This window comes from Aphis gossypii, chromosome X (assembly GCF_020184175.1).
Source record: "Aphis gossypii isolate Hap1 chromosome X, ASM2018417v2, whole genome shotgun sequence".
NCBI classification, from domain to species: Eukaryota; Metazoa; Arthropoda; class Insecta; order Hemiptera; family Aphididae; genus Aphis; species Aphis gossypii.
In genome coordinates this window covers 35,055,563-35,078,900 of record NC_065533.1, presented here as the reverse complement: position 1 = coordinate 35,078,900, position 23,338 = coordinate 35,055,563, and the positions used below count along the sequence as shown (strand labels likewise).

The 23,338-nt window shown below is 28.8% G+C and overlaps 2 protein-coding genes across 9 annotated transcripts in view; one reads left to right on the top strand and one right to left on the bottom strand.

The window, feature by feature from the left end:
* The window catches only part of LOC114129745 (adenylate kinase isoenzyme 1), a 227,591-nt gene that overhangs the window by 196,505 nt on the left and 7,748 nt on the right, over positions 1–23,338 (top strand). Inside the window, exon 1 of one of the 4 annotated variants that reach the window (XM_050207929.1) lies at positions 18,195–18,237. The exons of the other annotated variants lie outside the window; for them this stretch is intronic. The gene's annotated coding sequence lies outside the window, so the exon portion shown is untranslated. Of the gene's footprint in view, positions 1–18,194; positions 18,238–23,338 lie in introns of those variants that run through there. 4 annotated transcript variants of the gene reach the window in all.
* Positions 348–23,267, bottom strand: LOC114129743 (glycine receptor subunit alpha-4). Of its 5 annotated transcripts, none has more exons than XM_050207922.1 (10): positions 22,972–23,267; positions 17,832–17,910; positions 12,107–12,958; positions 6,718–6,904; positions 5,339–5,565; positions 4,879–4,961; positions 3,622–3,756; positions 2,989–3,165; positions 2,706–2,908; positions 348–2,414 (listed from the first exon to the last, which is right to left on the bottom strand). In XM_050207922.1, the coding sequence occupies exons 2-10, from the start codon at positions 17,900–17,902 to the stop codon at positions 2,235–2,237; spliced, it is 2,115 nt and encodes a 704-aa protein (XP_050063879.1). In that variant the 5' UTR covers positions 17,903–17,910; positions 22,972–23,267; the 3' UTR covers positions 348–2,234. The 5 variants fall into 5 exon arrangements, with proteins under 5 accessions (XP_050063879.1, XP_050063877.1, XP_050063878.1 ...); XM_050207920.1 differs by lacking the exon at positions 22,972–23,267 and adding an exon at positions 19,262–19,502; XM_050207921.1 differs by lacking the exon at positions 22,972–23,267 and adding an exon at positions 18,808–19,022.

The window sequence follows — 23,338 nt, the reverse complement described above, 5'->3', positions numbered from 1 at the left end:
TTATAATTCTGACTATTGATTATTTTAAAAAAAATTGTAACTATTATGATTATTATTGAATTATCAAGAAATTAAATTTTTTCTTTATAAATCAATGCACGTACTATGAAAACACTTATTGTAAATAATATTTATGATAAATCTATGTGTATTTTGCATAATATGCATGTAATAATATTATAATATTCATTGAAAAATCTAGATAAGTAACCAAGTACCACTTTGCTCACCATAACTTGAACATTTGGGATATCTTAGCGGATTATAGTAGTATGAATTATTGTTATAAATTGATTGCAGTAGTAACTCATTTATTTCAATAAACTATTTTGAATAGAGTAGGTAGGTACATTTTTTATAACAAATAGTAAAAATGTATAGGAGAGATGAAACTAAGGGGACAATTTTAAGTTTTGTCCACCTACCTGTACCACACATACAAGCATTATTAATACCAATTTATCTGTGGTTTCATTATATATTATATTATGTTAACATACTGTTTATACACTTACACTGCAGAATTTAATGTTAAAATTTTGATTTATTGCTTAATTAAATATGAAATTTATTATCATTAATTAATTGTTTCATTTGTGTGTACATAATTTAAACAATAAGTGTTACAATATACTTAATACTTTCACTACATTATTTATCCATATACGTTTTTCATTATAATAGTAGGTAGTTACTTAATAAGAACAATGTATATATAATTATTATATTATTCTAGTAACATTACTTAAGTATAATATTAGATTAAAGATGAGTTAGAAATAATAATTGTATTAACCATAGTGTTTTGTTAGTACACATTTACCATAGATACAAATTACATATTTTAAAGTACAAAAAAAAAATTTTAAAAAAGAAACCGTTTATTACGACACCGTGGTTAGCATGACAAAAATGTATGGCCCCATCCATTTTTTTAAATTATTTATTAATAATAAACATTTATAGGTATCTATGTTTATGATTTATATTCAAGGCATAGAAATTAGAAACTGCATATTTTTTTTAATACTCTCGATTTATAATAGACCAAGTTATAAATTCATTCAATGACGAGTTTAAAAACGCGAATATTTTAAATTTATATTTTGTCAGTTTTAGAGAACAGTGCATATCTTTTAGTTTTTATATTATATTTTAAATTTTCAAAAAATAAATACGAATAATATGTTTTTTTTACTACTTATAATTTATATGCCTATTTAATACTCAATTATTTCAAGACTTGTGTGAATTAACAACAAAAATATATATTTTTCCATTAAAACAAAACTTTTTGATAATGCCTTGTTTTATTGTAATAATTTAATGGTAGATACCTATATTATTATAGCATTATTCGAATAGTTTTCAAACTATATATCTTTCATATGAATAATAGCAGTTTTTTATTAACATAATAATAGTGTAGACACCTATGCTGGCTATGCTAGATAATAATTTATATGTTTTAATTTTAATTTGCATACCTATTTAAGATTTTTTTTATGTTCTCGTTTTGTTGATCTTAACTTTTATGACTTTCAAGCTCAGCCTATGTACGAACTACGAATAATTAATTAGATATTAGTAATAAAATTATGAGTAAAACTATATAAAAACATCAATTTTGTCAGGCTTTTTAATGTCGTAATATAAACGGTCATAATAACAGTTGTTAATGTATAGGTACATAGGTACTGCATATCGATTTGTACATCAATATCAATGCAAAATTATATCAAGTATTTAACTTAAAAACACACGGTTAACTATACGGCTATAACTATATCTAAAAATCAATCACACACTCTCTCTCACACACACACACACACATATATAATTTATTAAACAAACGTATATAGATTGATAAACGATAATTAATATTAATCATGCAATTACACAAAATATTATTACAGCGACTTAATATAATATGATATGTTTTACTAAAATAAAAAAAAAATCATTAGTAGAGCATAGTAGGTAGATAGGTTAAAGGTACATCTATATAATTACCTAGGAGATTCGTACAAAAAGTTACGATAATAGTAAAATTTACATATCTTGCATCGTCACAGCGTAATGACGGCGACAACGCAGTAATGATGTACAAACGTCGTCTAATTCGAATGTAGCCATATGTAGGTAGGTATGTCAATATGTCATGTGTTGTACATATTAGACTAGGCTAAAAGCCGTAAGTCTAGTCACTTATATACGTATAGGTGTATAGTCGCTTACAAGAATGATGTCCAATAGGCGACATTGAGGATGAAAAACGAAAATGGGAAGAAGAACCGTGAGAACTTGTCGATGTACAGTGCGATTGCGCGGCCGTTACAGAAAGTCGGGTACTGTGGTGCCGCTGCTACGGTGGCTACACTCCTAATCGGACTTCGGCTTTTCGGGTCTAGTTCCTAAAATCAAAATCAAAATATTATTATTATGCGTTAAGACAGGTACTAATCGAAAGGTGGGGTTCATGTTGAACTCTCACCATATGTATTAATTGGTAAAATTCACAATTGTATGTAATTTTCTGGACAAAATAATATGATGAATGGTGATACTATATGTCTATATGCATATATTTTTAGTTAAGATAAAATATAAAATTTTGAAATTAAAATCGGTCTAAGGTCTAAGGTAATATTTTTAATGGATTTACTCATCAAGTCTATGTAACTTCAATCTGTATAACAGTATACCTTAAAGTCATCGCCTCCTCGGATATCTTCTTCTGAGTATCCTTTCATGACTTTGGTCGCCACCGGTCCCATGTAATTATTGACGACGGCGAATTCCATTAAGGACAGAAAAACGAAAATCGAACACGAAGACATCCATATATCGATGGCTTTTACGTAGGATACAGGCGGCAGGGACTGTTGTGACTGAGTGTTTTGAGTGGCTGCGTGAAAATAATTGTTTTTAATTTATGATTATATTTATTATGATTATTGATTTATTTGATCAGTTTATATGTGTTACCGAGTGTCAATAGCGAAGTCACACCCAACGTCACTCTAGCTGGTATAGCCTCGGGTTTTATCCAAAACGAAATCCACGACATGACAACGATGAGTGCTGATGGAATGTATGTGTGGAATAAATGGTAACCTAAGCGTCTTCGTAAATTAAACATCACGGCCAAACATGTGAAATTCCCTATAAATTAAATTCTATAGGTAATCGATTTAATACAAGTTATTTTTCATATTAATATTTGAATTTTAATAGGTATAGCATTCTCACTACAATAGAATTTATATATATATAATATAAAAAATACCTTATATAACCCGTTATACATAATATTATATTGTATATTTATCAGAAAATCCTATAACTCGTATTTTATAATTTATTTTGAGGTAATTCATAAAGAGTGTAGTTATGTTTACAATAAATAAATGTGTTATGATATTATTTATTGGTATTAGTTTGTTGTAACTTGTATGTACTTATATATATATATATAAATATTATAATTTAGAGTGGCTGCTGAGATTTTCTTGGTAGTTTTCCAGTGTAATTTGGCCATTTGGGCCTTGTAGTCTGTACACTCGTGTTTAACGTGTATTGTTCAAATATTAATTAATAGTAAGATATTATTGTTCACACCTGTTGAGTATTCTATTGTGCAATCGGTAGTTATGTTGTTGGATATATCAAGTTGAGGTAACTCGATATCTGGGTTTACCACTAATGGATCTGTCATGTTCCATATAAAAACCAAATCATGAGTTGTGTGAGACACTGAAAAGTTAAACAATAATGCATTATACTAACATGTATCTCTATTGTAATAAATAGTAAATATTATAGATAGTAAGAGTATGAAAACCAGATTTATTAAACAAACACAGTTTAATTTATTAAACTGTTTTAATATCTTCTAAAATAACATAAAAATAGTTAAAATGAGTAATATATTTTCTTAAATGTATTAAAACTGTACCTATAAGTCCATCGATGTTATAAGTTATATCATTTAACTAATCTATCTTATATTTCAATAAAATTTATATCAATATTCTTTAAGAATCGAAGGTATAGTTTTTTTCCACTCTTATAGGTTGCTAGTTTGTTATAGTGTGATACTTGCATGAATTTAGTTTTGGCTCATGAAAATAGAATAGTTTTTATTTTTTTTAAGTGGTTGCAATTAGTTATAAATTATATATTACTATAATAAGGTATTGTTTTTTTTTTTTTAAATTTATCAAACATTGTGTTATATATTTCAACTAAAGCAAAATAGAATATAGTTATACTACAGTTAATCAACTAGTAAATAATAAGATAAAACTTTAATACTTTTTTAAATTTATGAGTTATAAACAAATGGAAAAATTATAGATCCAATAAGAATGTATTCACTTACAATAATATACTCGCTGCAGTTAAATAACATTTAGTATAGGTACCTACATATACATATATGTTCTACAAGGAGGGTGTAAATGGTTGCACAAAAAAAAAATATATTTAAAAAATTTGAATAGAAGTGAAAATATTTATATTATATTAAAATAAATTATCAACAAACTATTTATTTTTTAAATAATAACTGTACATTTCTAGGCTTTTTTCTAAATCCCTCAATTGCATTTTCAATTATTAATTTGTAAATTGCAATTGATTTTCTATAAGTACCTTGCATTACCCACTGTGTAGCCATAAAATAAAAAATATTTGTATCGTTTGAATTGTCATATAACTTGAAAAATATTCTGACGTATTATTATTTAAGTATTATTTAAAAATCAGCGTACTATATACTATAACAAATATCTCGACAGCGCTTATACCTATGTTTTATTATATAATATATACAGCCATGAAGTTATAATTATTTTACAAAATTTGTACACTCACGGCTTTCGATCATCATTGAACATATTTGTGTGTCATGTGGATACGATTCAAATTTCATTGCACACGATAATACCAGCGTCAATCTAGTGGAGAAACAAAAATTCACGCTTAGATTAGTAAGTATTTAGTTACATACCCCGTAAATCTACACGGGTCGCAAACAAATGTTTTGATGTTCGACGAAATCAGAGCAATCGTGTCGATTGTCAGCTAAATTAATTATTGTTAATTAATTAACCGAGTATATCACAATGCGTTTGAGAGACTTCAGTAAGTAAAGTGCGAACCAAAAGCAAAGCAATATATTATATATATATTTATAAATCAATTATTCGTAATATATTATATAGGTACGTGAGTAGTGTGTCATGAGAAACATTAGACATTTTCAAGGGGTAACGGTATGATTTTTACTCTTTATTCATCCCCGTTCGTCTATTAATTCCATGATTCATCGTACTTTGACATATACAGCAGCGTCTTGTCGTGGTACAGCCACAAGTAATGGTTGGGTATGCTCATCTCGTGAAACGTGACTTTTTTTGCGTTTTTGAAGAAACAATCTGGTCGCCATATATCGTGCAACCATTCGACGTCCAGTATACGGTAGTCTTCGCTCATGTTTTCTGGAAGTCGAAGTCTCTGATCTCGCCAGCTTTGTGCCAAAAATATGTCCGCAACATATGTCTGGAACCAAAAAGCACATTACTACTAATAGCTATTGTACGCATCTGTTATAAGTAGACAAAAGCGTCATAGGGTAATCCTTTCACATCTAAATTCAGTTAGGTTAAGTGGAAATAGACCTATTTAGGCTTTTCAAACACCCCATTTCACCTCTATTTTTTACTAATGTTATATATTCAATGTTAAATTTATTTATATTTGTAGTTATTTCTGTATTTTCTATGTTGTGTATTATATATATATATATATATATACATATATAAGTATTGGAGACTGATTGCTATGTATAAAAAGTTACTTATTGCTGTAATCAATATTATTTAACAATTAATAAGTATAAGTTTATTTTAAATAGTTACAAAAAATTAAAAAGATTGAAATTCACCTATGTAAGAACGGTTAGAAATTAATTTATAAAATATTTATATTTATTTAAGCACATTATTTTTTGGGCGTTCTATAATGAATTCTTATATATATTACATAAAATAAAATTCTTATTGTGCATTTTAACCGTTTTTCATTTGTAAAGTATTGTTTTAGAATTTTCAGACTTATTTTGTTATATTTTAGTACATATTGCAGTAAATTGTACCTACTAGATTTTAGTGAAATTTATAAAATTCAAAATATTGTTTTTGTTGTATTTGTTTTAACAATTTTTTATTTATATTATATGCTAATCGCTCTATTTATAAAAATTAATGTGATTATGTATCTTCAGTGATTATCGAAAGTGATGTTTATTAAAAATAATAATTGGTTAGCTGGAGTTACATCTCGATCACATTTATTTTGAATATAGGTACTGCAGTTTAATTGTATATCTCTATCTATCACCTATCATTATAACTTTGTCATGACAATATATTTTAAGCAAGTGTATTGAATAAGTGAAAAGAAAAAACTAATTTTAAGAATTATCATATGATTTTAATCTGAATTAATAGTATTATTGATAATACATTCAATATATAGTAATATAATAATTCATATTAAAAACACCCTCGCTAGTTGTTTGACTGAAATTCTTATTATAATAATGTCACTATAATACTAATGGTCCAGAGAAAAGTTGAGATTGTCTGAGTGCGTATAAATAAACGATACGATATTATTCATAGTAAGTGTAACGATAATTTTTAGTTTTACCATGGATTCTTCATTGATGGAATCCAAAGACAGCACGGTGACGTGAAAGTAAACAATAGTCGGTTGTCCCTGTACTTTCGGCGCGCGGTTTTTGTCGTAGTTCTTCGGATTGATCGGTAATATATCGGTAAGTGACAAGCTGGTTTCGAAGACGACATTGTCACTCTCGGCAATATCGCTCTGATCACTGAAAATTGTATTTATACATAATGTGAAAAACGACAATAAAATTGGAGGGATTTGGAAGGGTATTACAATTTTTATTTTTTTATTTTACAAAAAAAACTACATGATATATTATTACCATTATGGTATAATATTGATGCAAAATGTCTTTATAGTGTGAGTGCTATAGGGTAATAATTGACTTTCATAAAATTCGTTAAGTTCAATCAGAAACTAAAATTAAAATAATTAGGTTAGGCATTTAACAAATGTATACTTATAGCTTCACCGCTTCACGCTATTATTTTTTTGGCAGATTTCATGGATGTATATAAATATGTATCATGTATAGAAAGACGAGTTTATTATAGATACTATATTACGATTTGACTCTGACCCACCTTTATAAATAATGCTGTATATAGATGCGACTAGACCAAGATATCGAGGTCTGTAAGAATGCTAAAATTATTAAGATACCTTACAAATATCCTAAAAACTCGTAGGTACCTACTTCAAATATAAACACTAAACACACACACACTACACACATCAGAAATTAAAATCATTTTAAAGATGGTTAATGTTTTAAAATATTTTATTGCATATCAAAGATGTCTGTGCAAAAATTAATTTCCCCCAACGTCTTGATAAAAATAGACGAAAGGTATACATATTTAAAATTGTAAAATTATAATATTGGATAATAATATTAAAAAATAGAACGAGTTACAATATAATATATAGTTTATATTCAAGAATAATAACAGTAAATTTAAGATGATTAAATTATTGAACCTATACTATGTTAATATTTAATTGTTTTTTTAGTAAATTACTAAGTCGAATGCGATAAAACATATTAAGTACACATTGGTACATAATATATAGATATATTAGTAATTTAATTCACGGCATAACAATGAATAGGACACAGTAAAAAATGTCAAAGCATTAAGCAAAAATGTATGTTAATATAAACGATAACGTGACTAATTGCAATATAATATTTAAATTTCAAATATATTTAAAAATTTGAAAACTATATTTAAAATTGGGAGTTGCTAAAGTCATTTTAGTATACCTAGGTACTATTTTGTCTATGCATCTAGCAATTAAGCCTCTGCAATATTTTACGCATTTTCTTAGTAAGTCTTAACTCTTAAGAACCTGTAAATTCCTATATAATGTTATTTGTTATTACAGTATTCAGATTTACGAGTAAACTACGTTTAGGTGGTTACCGATGTACATAAATCTTTATTTCCGACCTATCCAATACTTCTATAGATTAAAATAATGTATTTGGAGACCGACGAGTGACAACCGTCCTACGTATTAAAAACCAATGGATGAAAGGTAGGTACGTACGTCATTTTCAAGACGTGACATTATGTTACCAGTGTATATTTTTATAAAAATTGTATTCATTGCCACGCTAATTTACAAAATGCAACAGATCACGACGATCAGACTTTTGATCATCTACTAACTTTAAAATTAAAACGAACCGTGCAATATTGGTTCTGCTGAGCGGTAACTTATACTATCAATTATCATACGTTGAAATAGGTTCAGAAAGCAAAAAAAGTTAGGGAAAAAAACTTACACAGTTTTAATCATTTTTGTATTTTTATAAATAGTTAACAGATTATAACCAATTGTAGTTGCAGTTGATTAGGTTTTTGTAAAATAGATAAAAAAAAATGTGATCAATAAAAAAAAACTATAAAAAATGTTCCTTTGTCTTTCTCCTCTCTAAATTCGTTCTTATGATAGTCATAAATTAGTATCTACAATATGCCATATTATATATAATATATTATATATTATAGGTATTAGGTATATATATATATATGTTAATATGTAATGTATAGGTAGTTATAAACTTACCTATAAATTGTAATGCCTAATAATATAATTTAGTCTAGGTTATTATACTTTTATATAGAGACATTATATCATAAAATAGTTCATGATATATAATACAGCTATGAGCTATATAATATATAGTAGAGTATTTACTATTTATTATTACAAAATTTGATATAATATAATACATAGTTGGGTAGTGGCATCTTATAAAATGTACCTATACTTTTCAATACCTATCTAACAATATTATTATTATTATTATTGTGTACTATAGAACGATCAATTCATTACACAATCTAATTTTATTACAATATTTTATAGGTAATTTAATATAGCATATAATTTATTTAAAAATTCCGGGGAGGGGGGGGGTGAACCCACGGTACCCAGGTACGGCCTTGCTGCTGGAGCCTGGAGTCCTAACATTTTTTGATACTAAGAAGGTATGAAGACAGTCAGTTATAATCGCGGTAGATTATACTATTAATTTATATGCAAAATATGATAAGATTAATTGATTAATATTTCTAAATTTGTTTAATTTACTAATTTTTATTGTTTATACTAAAAATAATAGGTATATTATTAATTATTGTGTAGTAAAAATAAACTTTATATTATTGTTCATATAAATGAACAACTTTAAGTTTAATAAAGTATTATCATTATGTAGCAAGACAATTTAACAAAATTATATATATGTCCATTTTATTTTTATTGGTTTAAGTTACACCGTCTTAGGTTATTAGCCAAAAATGGATTATCTATATTGTTATATTGTAAAGGTATGTAATAATTCTAATAATATACAATAGATATATATTTTGTATAGGTACATTGATATTACATAATATATTCTAATTACAAAATGTTAATAATTTTATAAACTCTAATTGAGGTTTTTCATTTTAAAATGTGGCTTATTTTTTGAAATTTTATGAATATAAAGACAAAGAGGAATTGGTATAATAAACAGATTCCTCGTTGTAATATATTATATTACTTAGTGCTGCGTTTTGAAGTAACATTAAATATTTAAAGTCGACGACTCGTTGTAAACCTGGTAAATGTGACACCATTGTCACAGATAGAGTTAAAATGTTCAAAGAGTCAAGTGAAACTCTTAGAAGGACGTCAAGAACGATGGTTAGTTTAATAACTACATGTTTCACGACACTTAAGCCACTTAAGGGGAGAAGGGATGGTGGTTAATAGAAAAATAACATACGTTATAAGTATTAATTATCTCCACGGGTTACTAATTTCTTTATTTAAACTCCTGATTTTAAATTTGTGTGACTGTACAATAGTAAAGAGAGAGGACTATTTTATAGGCTCAGCTTAACTGTCGAGGTCTTTCGGTCAACTGCTAGCCGTGCGATGGTCAAACCATGTCTCCGCGTTAGTCCATAGTTGCATCAACGTCCAATGGTGTGTGTGTGTGTGTTTGTGTATCAGTGGCGTAGCGTGGGTTTTGAAAAAATGTAAGAAGAAAAAAAAGGTTTTTTTTACATTTAATTTTTTAAACCTAAACTTTTGTTTTTCAGCTGTATTATAAGATTCTAAAGATTTAACTAAATGATTTAATAATGATCAATAATATATTTATAATAATTATGAATATTATTTATATTAATAACATTATACATATGATGTCAGATCCATCGGAAAATTAATACAATAGTTTAATCATATTATAAGCTATAGTAAAAAAAACACATAATAGAGCCCAATCATTTTTGTAAAAACACAATTCGTAGGAATTGAAAATAAAGGAAAACAAACTACAAAACATGTAAAAGCTGTGTATAGTATGTATTATGACCAATATTATAATATCAAAAGCGCTTTCAAACAGTGTACTCCATAATAACGAATTCAGCAACGACGCTGAATATATTTATATATCACAGTATTTTGATGATCTGGCGTAACCTACAGTTTCGAAACATGTTACATAACGCATATGGCATATGTACACAGAATATTATTATACTAACATAATGAAAATGGATTGTCTTCCTCCTTCGTTCGAATGTAGGAAAGTGATTTTGATTATTGAAGTATAATAATTAATCAAAGATTTATTTCGAATTACAATCAAAATAGTACACCTATAAACTTCTTTTAAGTGTAAGCATATTACTTATTTCACGCACGCTACGTCCCCGGTGTATGTGTGTGTGTGTGTGTGTGTCAGTACCATAACTAGAGGTTGACGAAATAGGCGATTGCCTAAGGCGCAGCTAAGTAAGGGGGCGCATTTGAGTTAAATCAAATTGGTTTTCAGTATAAAATAATGTACCTATTTTTCTTATAAATTATTTAAAGTTTTATTAAAATCGAGTGTAAATGTGTAATGTATAAAAATTATATGCTGGATTGCGATTTGTATTTATTAGTGTACTACTTTTAAACTTATACCACTGCTTGTATATATATAACGATATATACTTTATTTTTGCGTGTACGAAACGTACAGTTATTATAATACTCATTAACTATATGATAACTCGATAATTTGAAAAATATAGCAGTATTTACGTATACGTAAGAATGTAATCAAACGTATTATAATATATTTTTAAAAATTAAAACCACAAAACGAAACCAAAACGAGCGCCAAAAAAAGTAAAATTCGCCATCGGCGGCGCCACGGAGAGTACCTATACAGTTACGGCACCGGTGTGTGTGTGTGTGTATGTGTGTGTGTGTGTGTGTGTGTGTGTGGTGTGTGTGTGTGTGTGTGTGTCAGTACCATAACTAGAGGTTGACGAAATAGGCGATTGCCTAAGGCGCAGCTAAGTAAGGGGGCGCATTTGAGTTGAATCAAATTGGTTTTTAGTATAAAATAATGTACCTATTTTTCTTATAAATTATTTAAAGTTTTATTAAAATCGAGTGTAAATGTGTAATGTATAAAAATTATATGCTGGATTGTGATTTGTATTTATTAGTGTACTACTTTTAAACTTATACCACTGCTTGTATATATATAATGATATATATTTTATTTTTGCGTGTACGAAACGTACAGTTATTATAATACTCATTAACTATATGATAACTAGATAATTTGAAAAATATAGCAGTATTTACGTGTACGTAAGAATGTAATCAAACGTATTATAATATATTTTTAAAAATTAAAACCACAAAACGAAACCAAAACGAGCGCCAAAAAAAGTAAAATTCGCCATCGGCGGCGCCACGGAGAGTACCTATACAGTTACGGCACCGGTGTGTGTGTGTGTGTATGTGTGTGTGTGTGTGTGTGTGTGTGGGTGGGTGGGTGGACAAGCGGGTATTGGGTTGCGGGTGGCGGTTGTGGCCGAAGCGGCGCGTATACCTCAAGGGGGACCGCGGCGAGTCCTGGTCGAGTTTGTAGTAGAAATTTTGACGCCTGTCTCGGACGCACAGCCGCCACGTCAGATATTCGATTTGCTTCTCGGTGTCGCCGGTGAAGTTACGGGGCAGGGGCGGCACGGCGGGCACCGGGATCCAGTCCGGGTCGTACATGGCGACGCCACCGCCGCCACCGTCGCCGGCGCCGAATTCCTGTGGCCGCTCTAGCTGCTCGATGACGGGCACCAGGTTGGTGAGCAGCGTGCACCGGTCGCCGCCGATGTTCCGGCAGTGTTTGGCCATCGTTTTGCTGTAATACTTCTTGTCCGCGTACACGGACACGTTGCCCAGCCCGTCGACCAGCACGTCCAGCAGCCGGACGTCGAGCCGCCAGCCCGTGCCCACCTGGACCAGCACGAAGTCGGCGGCGGCGCCGGGCGTCCCGGATTCCCGCCGCCGGAGCGCCGAGCCGAGTCCGTGCAGGTCGCGCGCCTGTTCCGTCACCGAACACTCGCCTATGAACTCGTGGTACACCTGTCCGGTGACCAGTAACAGGTGCTTGTGCAGCTTGCGGCCCGGCGTCCAGCCGCGGTCCGTGGACGACGGCGACGGTGGCGACGGTGGCGGCGGTGGCGGCGACGGTACCGCGGGTAACCGCCACCTGACCGGCGGCTGCTGTTCGGTCGTCGTCGACTGCCGCCGCCGTTGCGATTCTTCGCAGCCGCCGCCGTCGTCGTCGTCGTCAGAGGCGGCCACGGTGGACGACGGTGACGCGCACGCCGACACGTGCGGCCGGTACCTGAACGTCGGGTTGGCCGATCGTTTGTGATGCCGAGCGTAACAGTGCCGATATTTCCTGTAAACGCGCAAACCCGCAGTGTATAGGCAAATACGATATACGTGTGGGTACGAGTAAACGCGAGTTGAACAAATCGATAAAACATCGTCCGCGAGTCGGACGGAATGAAGTGAAACTTCTTTCTCTCGGGGGGTGGGGGGGTGGGGGGGGGGGTCAACTATCGTCACTTTTCGACGAGCGTGTGCAAAGAAATTAGACCGAGGATCAAAATAGTGATTTATTTATTATTATTATTTTTTTTTTTGAACTGTAACGCCCGACCGATGACGCGTGACTTTTTGTTTATCCTCCGTTAAGAAGTTTCACTTAGGAAGGTGTGACGGTTTATTATTTGTATGGTGGTTGGTGGGAGCGGGGGCAGTGTAGTACCTACTACTAAATGGTCACGATGATTAGCTTATTATTGATTTTAATAACATTCAACACATCGACAGTCGCCGGGTAGCATATAATCACGGTAAAGTCAATAAAATCATTGTTTAACTCTTGCATAGATTACATTTTTTAAATATATACTTAAGGGGATTGGTGACGGCGATTGCCTGTCTTTGTCTAACACACGCGCAACATAAGAATTAAGACGTGTTTTCTGTCCAACGTACCGATTGATACAGTAAAGCGATAAGAATTCTGAAAACAGATTTGAATTCGTCGTCAAGTCTACTTGAGAACGGCCAGTCCACATTTTTTAAATTAAAATATAACTTTTTAAATAATTGAAATATGACAATTTTTTAATTACTCCTTTGTAATATAATAATTTTAAGATTTTGGCAGATAATATCAAAAATGTGGACTGGCCGTTCTCAAGTAGACTTGACAACGAATTCAAATCTGTTTTCAGAATTCTTATCGCTTTACCGTATCAATCGGTACGTTGGACAAAAAAAACGTCTGAATTCTTATGTTGCGCGTGTGTTAGACAAAGACAGGAAATCACCGTCACCAATCCCCTTAACCAACATTGATTTTTGAAGTACTATATTCATAGGTGCGACTAAGGGGATGCTTGACGCGTCTTAAAAATCCCCATTCCTGTGATACCACTGATACCAAAAGAGCAGTTTCATTATTTTATGTACCTAGGTGTTCTTTCAGAAATATTAATTGTTTGTGTTTATTACAGTTAGGTATACTTGTTACCTATTCAGAATTTAAGTATCTACGTTAAAGTTTTAAAGAAAGTAAGATGTGATAATAATGTATAAAATGATAAATCATATATATTTATATAATGCTATAAAAGTAGAGGCATTACAAATGTCAGTGTGACGAAATTATATTTAATTGTGTGATAATATTTGTTTAATACAATATGTTATAACTTCGTTGCCGTTAATTTTTAAATGGCTTAGCAAATTAACTAATATTAACTTTAACCCGTTAGGAGTTGCATAATAGTCTAAAGATACTTACACATGTCCACATACCATGGCGATTGCCATTTTTTGGTGGGTACCGGTTTTAGCGGATTCGAGTATAACTATTACGATGGGGGGGGGTGCGTGCTTTACGATGTTCCGGGATCAAGAATGCGTATCGGACACTTAAAATATTTCTAGAAATCGTTAAGTGGCGGCGTTTATGCGTTAAGTGCCTGCGATCCAAAATAAAGTACTAAGTATTCATCAGGCGATTTTTGGCCGGCCATAAATATTTGATCACTGTCTGGGTTGGTTCGTTATATTATTTTATTATTATGTCTAAATAGATATGTTCGATTAGTATACATATTTATTATTTATTCATGTGTGTATAATACTATAATATATAATATAGTTTTATGTACAATTGGATTTCGCATGTTGGTCTATTATTTTTGATATAATAATCAGAAAATAATCCGATTACCTAGTACATGTTTTTAGATGCATAAGAATATTATTATTATTATTTTTTTTTTAAATAGAAATAAAATGAAATATCTTCTTGAATAAGTCTCGTTGATTAATTATCAAGGAACTTAAAACTTAAATTTTTATATGAATTGTTATGTGCTAAAATTTCTACTCTTTATTTTTCATCATTAAACAAACTTTAAAGTTCTAGAAAGGTGCACCTGATTCCACACACCATTTTTATTCTAATTTGTACCACCAACTATGTATTAAACAAGCGATTGAGGCGTCTTATCTTTAATACCAATTTGAATCCCCATTTTTTATTTTCACTAAGTACTACAGTATTTTATTGCCTGTATTATTTTATGTTGAAAATAATTAATTAAATGTATAGTAACAGAAATATAAAAATGATTAAATACCATAAATAAATACTATAATAATATATATACAGATTACGGTTGTTCTAATTTATAAGCAATTTGTTTTTATATACGCAGGTGGCAGTTATATAACTTACGTACAGCGTGATAAAATTGAACTTATTGGAGAAAATTACATGTGTTTCAATGAGTTTAAGTTAGATTTTTTTTTGAAATGTATGTTGTTTAGACGGTATTGGGTTGATTTTAATCATAACTATCATAACTATAATTTTATACATGAGTTTGATACTGTTACATCCATAAATTTCCATTTATTATTTTTTTCGGAACATGACTTATAAACGAATATTGAATTGTACTTATGTAAGTAAACTGTCTTAAATATATTTTATAATAATACTAGATCCAGCGTTCCATGATTTGTTTGCACATTATTTTTTTAATAGCTAAAACTATATGGCTGGGTCAGTGGAGTTATGAGTGTGCAGGCGTTTAGGTATAGTGGTCGGTCTAAAAACACTCCACGGATAATTAATAGACGGCGAGAATACAAATAATAATAATAATAATGCGGTGTAAGAGTGGTTGTTGCGGGAGTGCCAAATGAAGTGAGGCCAAATGAGGTTTGAAGTTTGTTTAAGAGTTATTACAAAATTAATGAGAGTTGATGTTTAAATTCAGTATTGTATACCTTTCCATAAAACTGTCTTATAAAATATAATTATTTTTTTTAATTAAAAAAATTACAATTTTGTTTGGAAAGTATAATGTGTATTGTACAGTGTACACAATTGGTTATTGCTTTATTTTCAATTATCAATAATTACATTTTGTCGTTTTTGACATATCATAATAAACTATAGTTATAACTTGATTTTAATTTTATCAAATTGTAGTTTCATAAAAAATATAGATACTTTCTTATAAAATATCAGGAACCTACTCGCAATAATATAGCTTACCTGAAATGCCTATCTATCAGATCATTTGATCATAATATATTTCATTATTAAAATTCCCTAAGTACAAAACCTAGTATTATTATGTCCTTATTAACTAATGAAATATGAAACATTAACCTAGTGGAGAGGAATGAGGAGGTTATAAATGTAAAATTTAATTTTCATAGTTTTAATATCTATACTAGTTATTAACGCTATAAATTCAGAACATCGAAAAGTAATTTTATGTTATTCCATTGTCACATTAGGTGGTAAATATATTAATTTAGTTATACATTTAAAATATTTTTAATGTTAAAGGCTATAATTTTAATGATATCAACTAAACGAGTTTTATAATATTCATATTCAAATGTGTATATTATTTAAATATTTGTAGCTAGTTTAAATTATATTTATCAAATAAAACACGAAAACACCAAAATGTATAGGTACATTCATGACAATCATGGGTAGATCGTTCAAACATTACATAACATTACATAATATAGGTACCCTGATACATAACAAAACAACAATTTTGCATAAGTTATGAGTTTGAAATTATTAAATCGAAGTTCACATTAATAAATTATCGTCTCATTGAAGTTTTATAGTTCTTTTCTTAAAATGTTCAAAATATATTTAAAATTTTGTGAGACTTAAATAAGACATAAATGTTCGCTGTATGCCTATTATATGCATATAAAATATCAGCAGTATATTTCTTAAGAATTCTACACTTTTATAGTAGTATATAATCATATCAAGTCTTTCATGTACTTTTAAATTACAATTAAATGTTGAAACTTAAAAATAATATTTATATAAAACAAACTTTTGTACATAAAAAAATACGTGACTACAAAGAGTATGTTTATTCTGAAAACGAAAATTTATCAATATTTCACTCATAAAGGCATTGTATTTCATATTTACAATATTAATTATATTTAACATAAGCTATATTTGTTAAAACCAATCAGGATATAATCCAATAAAAATCTCTTTAGTCGTTCATTACAACATTTTCAGAGAAGTGAGAACCAATAATAAACAACTACCTAATATATTTTGAAACATATTTATTACTTTTGGATAATTTCATATATTTATGTTTCAAAAAATGCTGTAGTATACTAGTATCTACCTAATTTAATTCATTGACGTTTAATATTAAAAAAAATTTTTATTAAACTAGGTACCATTGCTGTAAAAACTTATTGGGAAAAAATATCTACATATATCTATATGTTTTACTTTTATGTAACTTGTTTAACTTGTGAGGTTTCCATTTTTATTTTTGTTTGAGAACATATTTTAAATGTTAGTAATTTATTGCTGTATATATATAAGTACAAGAACGTTTTCATTATTATGTTTAATTTATGAAGATTTAAAAATTAGTGTCATAACATAGAGTAAGATGGTACTTAAATTGTAATAAGATCGACTTGGTATTATTAGGTAGTTAAACGACATTTATAGACTATACGACTGTGTCCCGAGTGGTAAAACATCATGTAATTGTCATTAAGGTATATATATATATGACTTTTTAAATGGTTATATAGACGAACAAATAATTAGCCACACCAACTTTGTATTAGTATATTATTATAGTAAAACACATACTAGACTTTGGCGTTGGGTCACGTTTGTCTGAGGGAAATTTATTTATTTAAATAGGTTATTTACTTACTGTGAACTCAGTGCGGTCTGGCCGATAATAAGAAGAACATAAATCCCGTACAGAAAAAACAAATTTGTCATTAGACTCGCTGAAAAAAAATAAAATTCTAGTTAAAGTATATTATTTTTCGGCGTGTAAAACATAAGATATTCGTCGTATAATATTATAAAACCATATCGTGCACATCGAGCGTTCCTAAACACACTATCAGGTGTAAGTGTATGTAGGTACGTTTGATTAAATTTACATTTTGTACAACGAGAACTTGTAGTATATCATGTATATAGAATACCTGTTCATTGTCATGGTAACAAGCACAATTATTCAAGAAACTAATTAATTAATTGTTGTTCGTTGTAAATTAATACAGTTGGAATACACGCACGGATCATATAGTCAATGATATTCTATTATAGTAAGTTACATAATATTTTCGTTATATTGTTAATGATTTTTATTTAGAAAAAAATATATATGGACGTGGTTACATATACTTGTTCTTAAAAATCCTTTAGACTTCCATCTTATTATCTTTTAGTTTCGAGGCAGTACTCGAGTAATTTATTAGTCAGAACATTCAGAACTCTAAAATTTAGTCTCATTTAGACGGAAATTTTATAAAATATTAGGACCCTATAGCTCTATTTACGATAAAAATAGTGTTTGGTTTGTTTTGACAGAGCACGAATTCCGCACGTTTTTGTAAGCACTGTTATTAAGTAAAAAGTAATTACATAGATCATCTTCCAAAGTAGTATTAGTTAATTTAAAATGCTCTTAATCGTAGTCTTATATTCCCATTTCGATGCATAGAATCAAATATGATCTAAAAACATTGTTTGAAAAATAACCTAATGTTATAAAAATTGATATTTAAACCTATACAACTGTGCAGCAACGGGTTTAAGTAGAATAATTAAAAATCGTTACGACGACTGCTGATATAGAATATGTATAGTCATATAGATAATAATATAGCACTTACCTACATATATTATATGGATGCGAATGTAGTTGTTATAATAAAATTGTCAATAATATAAACTAATGTAAAATAAAAAAATAAGTTATTGATGTTATAGATTCGTCTATATAGACACAAGATTTATTTTAAAAATGTATAAAAAGCTAAATTGTATGGGAAAACGTTGATATTGAGTGATAGGTTCTTACGCAGAGAGTGAATTTTTTTTACTTTTGATATAAGAGAGTTATCAGATAATATTTTAGACTACCTATATTGCACAGCAACAACGTGGATACACATATACACACATATTATACAAAAATAAAAATTAAAAGTATATAATATAATTATTTTATACGTGAATAAAAATCACATAATGTACATATTATTGTATACATGTCGTATTGTCGTGCAGGGAATTTTTTCATACTAGATAAGTGTATGTTTCTGATTAAAAATCTGTTCTACTCACCCATATCATTTTGAATGGCGGAATATGTTTTGACTCGTTCGACACTAAACAACAATCATAACACATATGTATAGCTTACATTAAGTTACATAACATACAGCGAACACTGAGGGTTAAAGTATACTGTTCTTTTTTTTACTATTATTTACACGGCGCTGACCCTTTGCAGGTGTAATAGAATAACACCCAAGCGTTGGTTATAATAGGATTCACTAAGCTGATACCATTGCGTACGCTCTAGTAAACCTAAATATACAATTTAGATTACTGATTACAATATAATGTTGACTTTTGTTTTTTTTTTTTTTTACTTTGTCTATATACCTGCGCGGTTAGACAAACAATCATATTATACTAACGAATCTCCGTTGACATACGCGCGCGTTGGTCGATTGGATAGATTTTAACAATATACGCAATATTAATTATATATAATGGTAAAACTAAAACTTTCAAGCCTATATATCAATTTGTTTAAGATAATGCAATTAATATATGTTGTTTTCGATGTACCTAACCTATTTGTTTCTATCCTAGGGCAATTCATAAAAAAAAAAAAAATCAATACGCCGTTTAATCAATCTCAGCGTATATAACGTTACCTATATTTTAATTTGTCGTTAATAATACACCATCGGGTCGCAGAATAATAATATTTCAAACGTCGACTGAATAAAAACTGATAATATAGTATTGTAAATTAGTGCTATTATATACCTATAATATAGTACCAACTATGTTCGTACATGCGGTTTTTTGCTCTTAGATGATTGATATAAATTCTTACAAAAAAAAAAAAAAAAATATATATAAAACATACATAATCGAAAATAATTTGTATACGATTTTAGCATATTATATTTGTACGCTTTATAACCGTATTATTTTGAATACGATTTCATATATTGTTATAATATATTATTATATGTTAGATTGTAAAATCTTTATGGCGAATTTCATTTAAAAGAAATGTTATTAAGTATTTATTTTTATCTAATTTTTCTTTCAGTCTAATGATCATAAAGTATATTATAAATATTTTGGTACAATTATTATATAAAAAAAAAAAATAGATTTCTTCATAAATTGGACTCATGCCTTACGTTTGTATAACTGGTATGCAGACTTTTTAAACAAATGTTATAACCAGGCGTTTCGTATAGGCTATTTCAGTATTTTATGTGAAAACATAAATAACAAATTACTAAAAATAAATAATAGCTGGTTTGAATTTTTTTAAATTAAAGAATATGTAGGTAATATGAAAGTAATGCATGTTGTACTAATAATTTAATTTAAAGTTAAAATCAAATGAAATATAGTATCCATCATAATATGTTTATAAATTCCTACAAAATGTATTTAATATATTCAAATGTTAAAAACATTTTTAACGCAATAGGTCGATGAAAATAAATAGTTACGCGTCATTTAGCTATTTTATGTAAACATTTTGTTTGTAAAAGATACAAGAGCTGATTGGATTAGAATAAGGTGCTTGTTTTCAAACATAAATAAACAACTAATTATTGATAAATAATTTTAGCTGAAAACCAAGTATAGTAAGTTCAAACATAAGTGGTAAATTATTTCTTAATTATTTATTATTATGGCTTATTTTTAATTACATTAACAATTAGTAAATTAAAACAATGTAGTATGTTTTGATGTTATCTATATTGATTTTAATTTTAGAGAAGTTTTACAAGAAATGTTTTCATTTTTTATAGTCCTTTGGGACAACACTTTAGTGTTCATTGAAATAAAATGCACATTATATATTATTAAAGTAATGGAAAGTTAGAAGTATCCCCTGCATTGTTTTAAAATAAAAACTTAACTTTGGTGCTAAAATTTAAAAATACATTTATAAAAACAAATATTAATTATACTATTACTATTGTAAGACTTACTAACTACCTATATATAGTTTTTGTATATTGTATAAAAATTACTAACTACTAATAAACGAGCACGTTGATATATTGTTATACGTTTTATGTCAATTGTCAGATATTTAAAATTCCATTATTTTATTTAACTTATTTATCACTTCAGTCTGTATTTACTAATAGGTAATCAATATAATTAGGTACCTGACTAATAATTAATTAATTAAATTTAATATTTATATATTTGGGCTTAATAATTTAGAAAAACTAAAATATAAATGTTTACATTATTATAATTAAAGTTTTAATCAATCATGAAAATTCACAAATCATTTTTTATACTAGGTAGGTATCTACTATCTTGTATAATTAAAATTTATAATATTTTAAATTTTTTTGATACGGCTTCGAAATTTAATACAAGGTTTTAGGTTCCTCGTTTGTTATTCTTATAGACATTAAAAAATATCGATACCTCATACATAATCACAAATATATTTTTTATAGATATTTGAAATTCAGTATTTGCCTCTAACGGTCTATGTACTATACGAAAATATATTACTATATTATTATCATTCGTGTCATTCTACATCACGTCAATATTAGACTTAGGAGTATCATAGTTAATATTAATAATATCTTATGATATACATAATATAGTAATAATTATCTGTGGCATCGAAGTAAAATTAAATTGGGTTGTGTGTGTGTGTGGGGGGGGGGGGGGGATAATTATTTTTCGTTACTTCACTTTTTGCACAATACATATGGCTACATAAATTAACAAAACAAATAATACGTTTTAAAGTGCGTATGTTATTTATCGGCCTTACTGTTTGGTAAAAATAATTATACATTTATACATTTATACATTTATAATTATAAATTATATAAATATTTTTTTAAATTCATATTGACCCTTGTCCACCAAAAAAAGAAGAGGCGGTTGCCTCTCTTGGGTTATAGATTTGGTGTCTCTAATAATTATAACATGTGAGGTTTTTTATAAGAATTAGTTCTACATACAGCGTATTACTTAGTACTTTGTAACAAAAATAGGTACCTAAATTATAAAATATCCTTAGAAGTATAGCCTTATATCACTCAGAACCGTTTTATATCTATATAATAATTTTTAATTGAGTTTAAATTTTTATTTTATGTTTTTTACTCAATAGATCAATGGTAAAGTATATTTGAAACCGCTACTATATTATACTACAGAGTAACTTTTCATGAATTTTAATTTTAATTTTTAATACGGTTGTTTATTGAATCCACTTATAAAGTCATAAATAGCTTAGTTTGCAGCTAATATACTCATACGTAATTGTATATTAGAGAAGATACCAAAGAAAATATACACAATAATTTTTAAATATATTCTATTCAAGATTTAAATGTTTTTTAAATTATAATAATTGCATAATGTATAGGTATTGTTTAACTATAACTAAAAATAAACACTAAATAATCTATAGAAAACCTATTATGGTATTTCATCGTTTAATAAAAAGTAAACATTTTTATCGTAATTACAATTACAGTTAGTCATAACTCATAACTCATCATAAGTATAACTTCAATAGTATTTTATAATGGTTAAATACAATTGTGGAGCTGCTAAGCAGGTCATACTCCATATATTCTCAGTAACTATAGATTTAATTTTTAGATCTACGGCGGGCAATACCTTCTGTAATTATTATATAGAAATCCACGTCGTAATTTAATAGTTAATAGAGTAGATACTTAATTTACTTATTTATTATATAATATAGGTAGGTAATATGTTTTCATTTCAATTATATTTACAATTACGTTATAGTCGTAATAACATCCCGTCGATGAGCCCAACCTCTTCCGCGATCGAATTGCTTTGATTTGACATTTTTTCCACTGGACAATTTATTATTATTCCGACTTACGAGCTTATTGTAGTGTAGAAGTTCACACAGCGCTGGCTGGCTGTTTATGTGTATAGACGCGCGCGCCATACTACCTTGGACCGATCAATACCATTTCGTATATAATACTATATAATATATAAGTATATATGATTATACGCATATACGATGTATATGATGTTTTATACTGGGTGACATTTGTTTTAGCTGCTTCGTCCACTAAATATTGTGTTTCAGAACATTTTATTTTGAAAAATACATTATTCTATTTTATA

What these genes read in the sequence shown, in the direction of transcription:
- LOC114129743 (XM_050207920.1), bottom strand. An exon ending in CAGACCGCACTGAGTTCACA is followed by an intron (nt 12,959 to 17,831) that starts GTAAGTAAATAA and finishes GCGCGTTTACAG; the next exon opens with GAAATATCGGCACTGTTACG. An exon ending in TTCAATGATGATCGAAAGCC is followed by an intron (nt 3,757 to 4,878) that starts GTGAGTGTACAA and finishes TTAACTTTTCAG; the next exon opens with TGTCTCACACAACTCATGAT.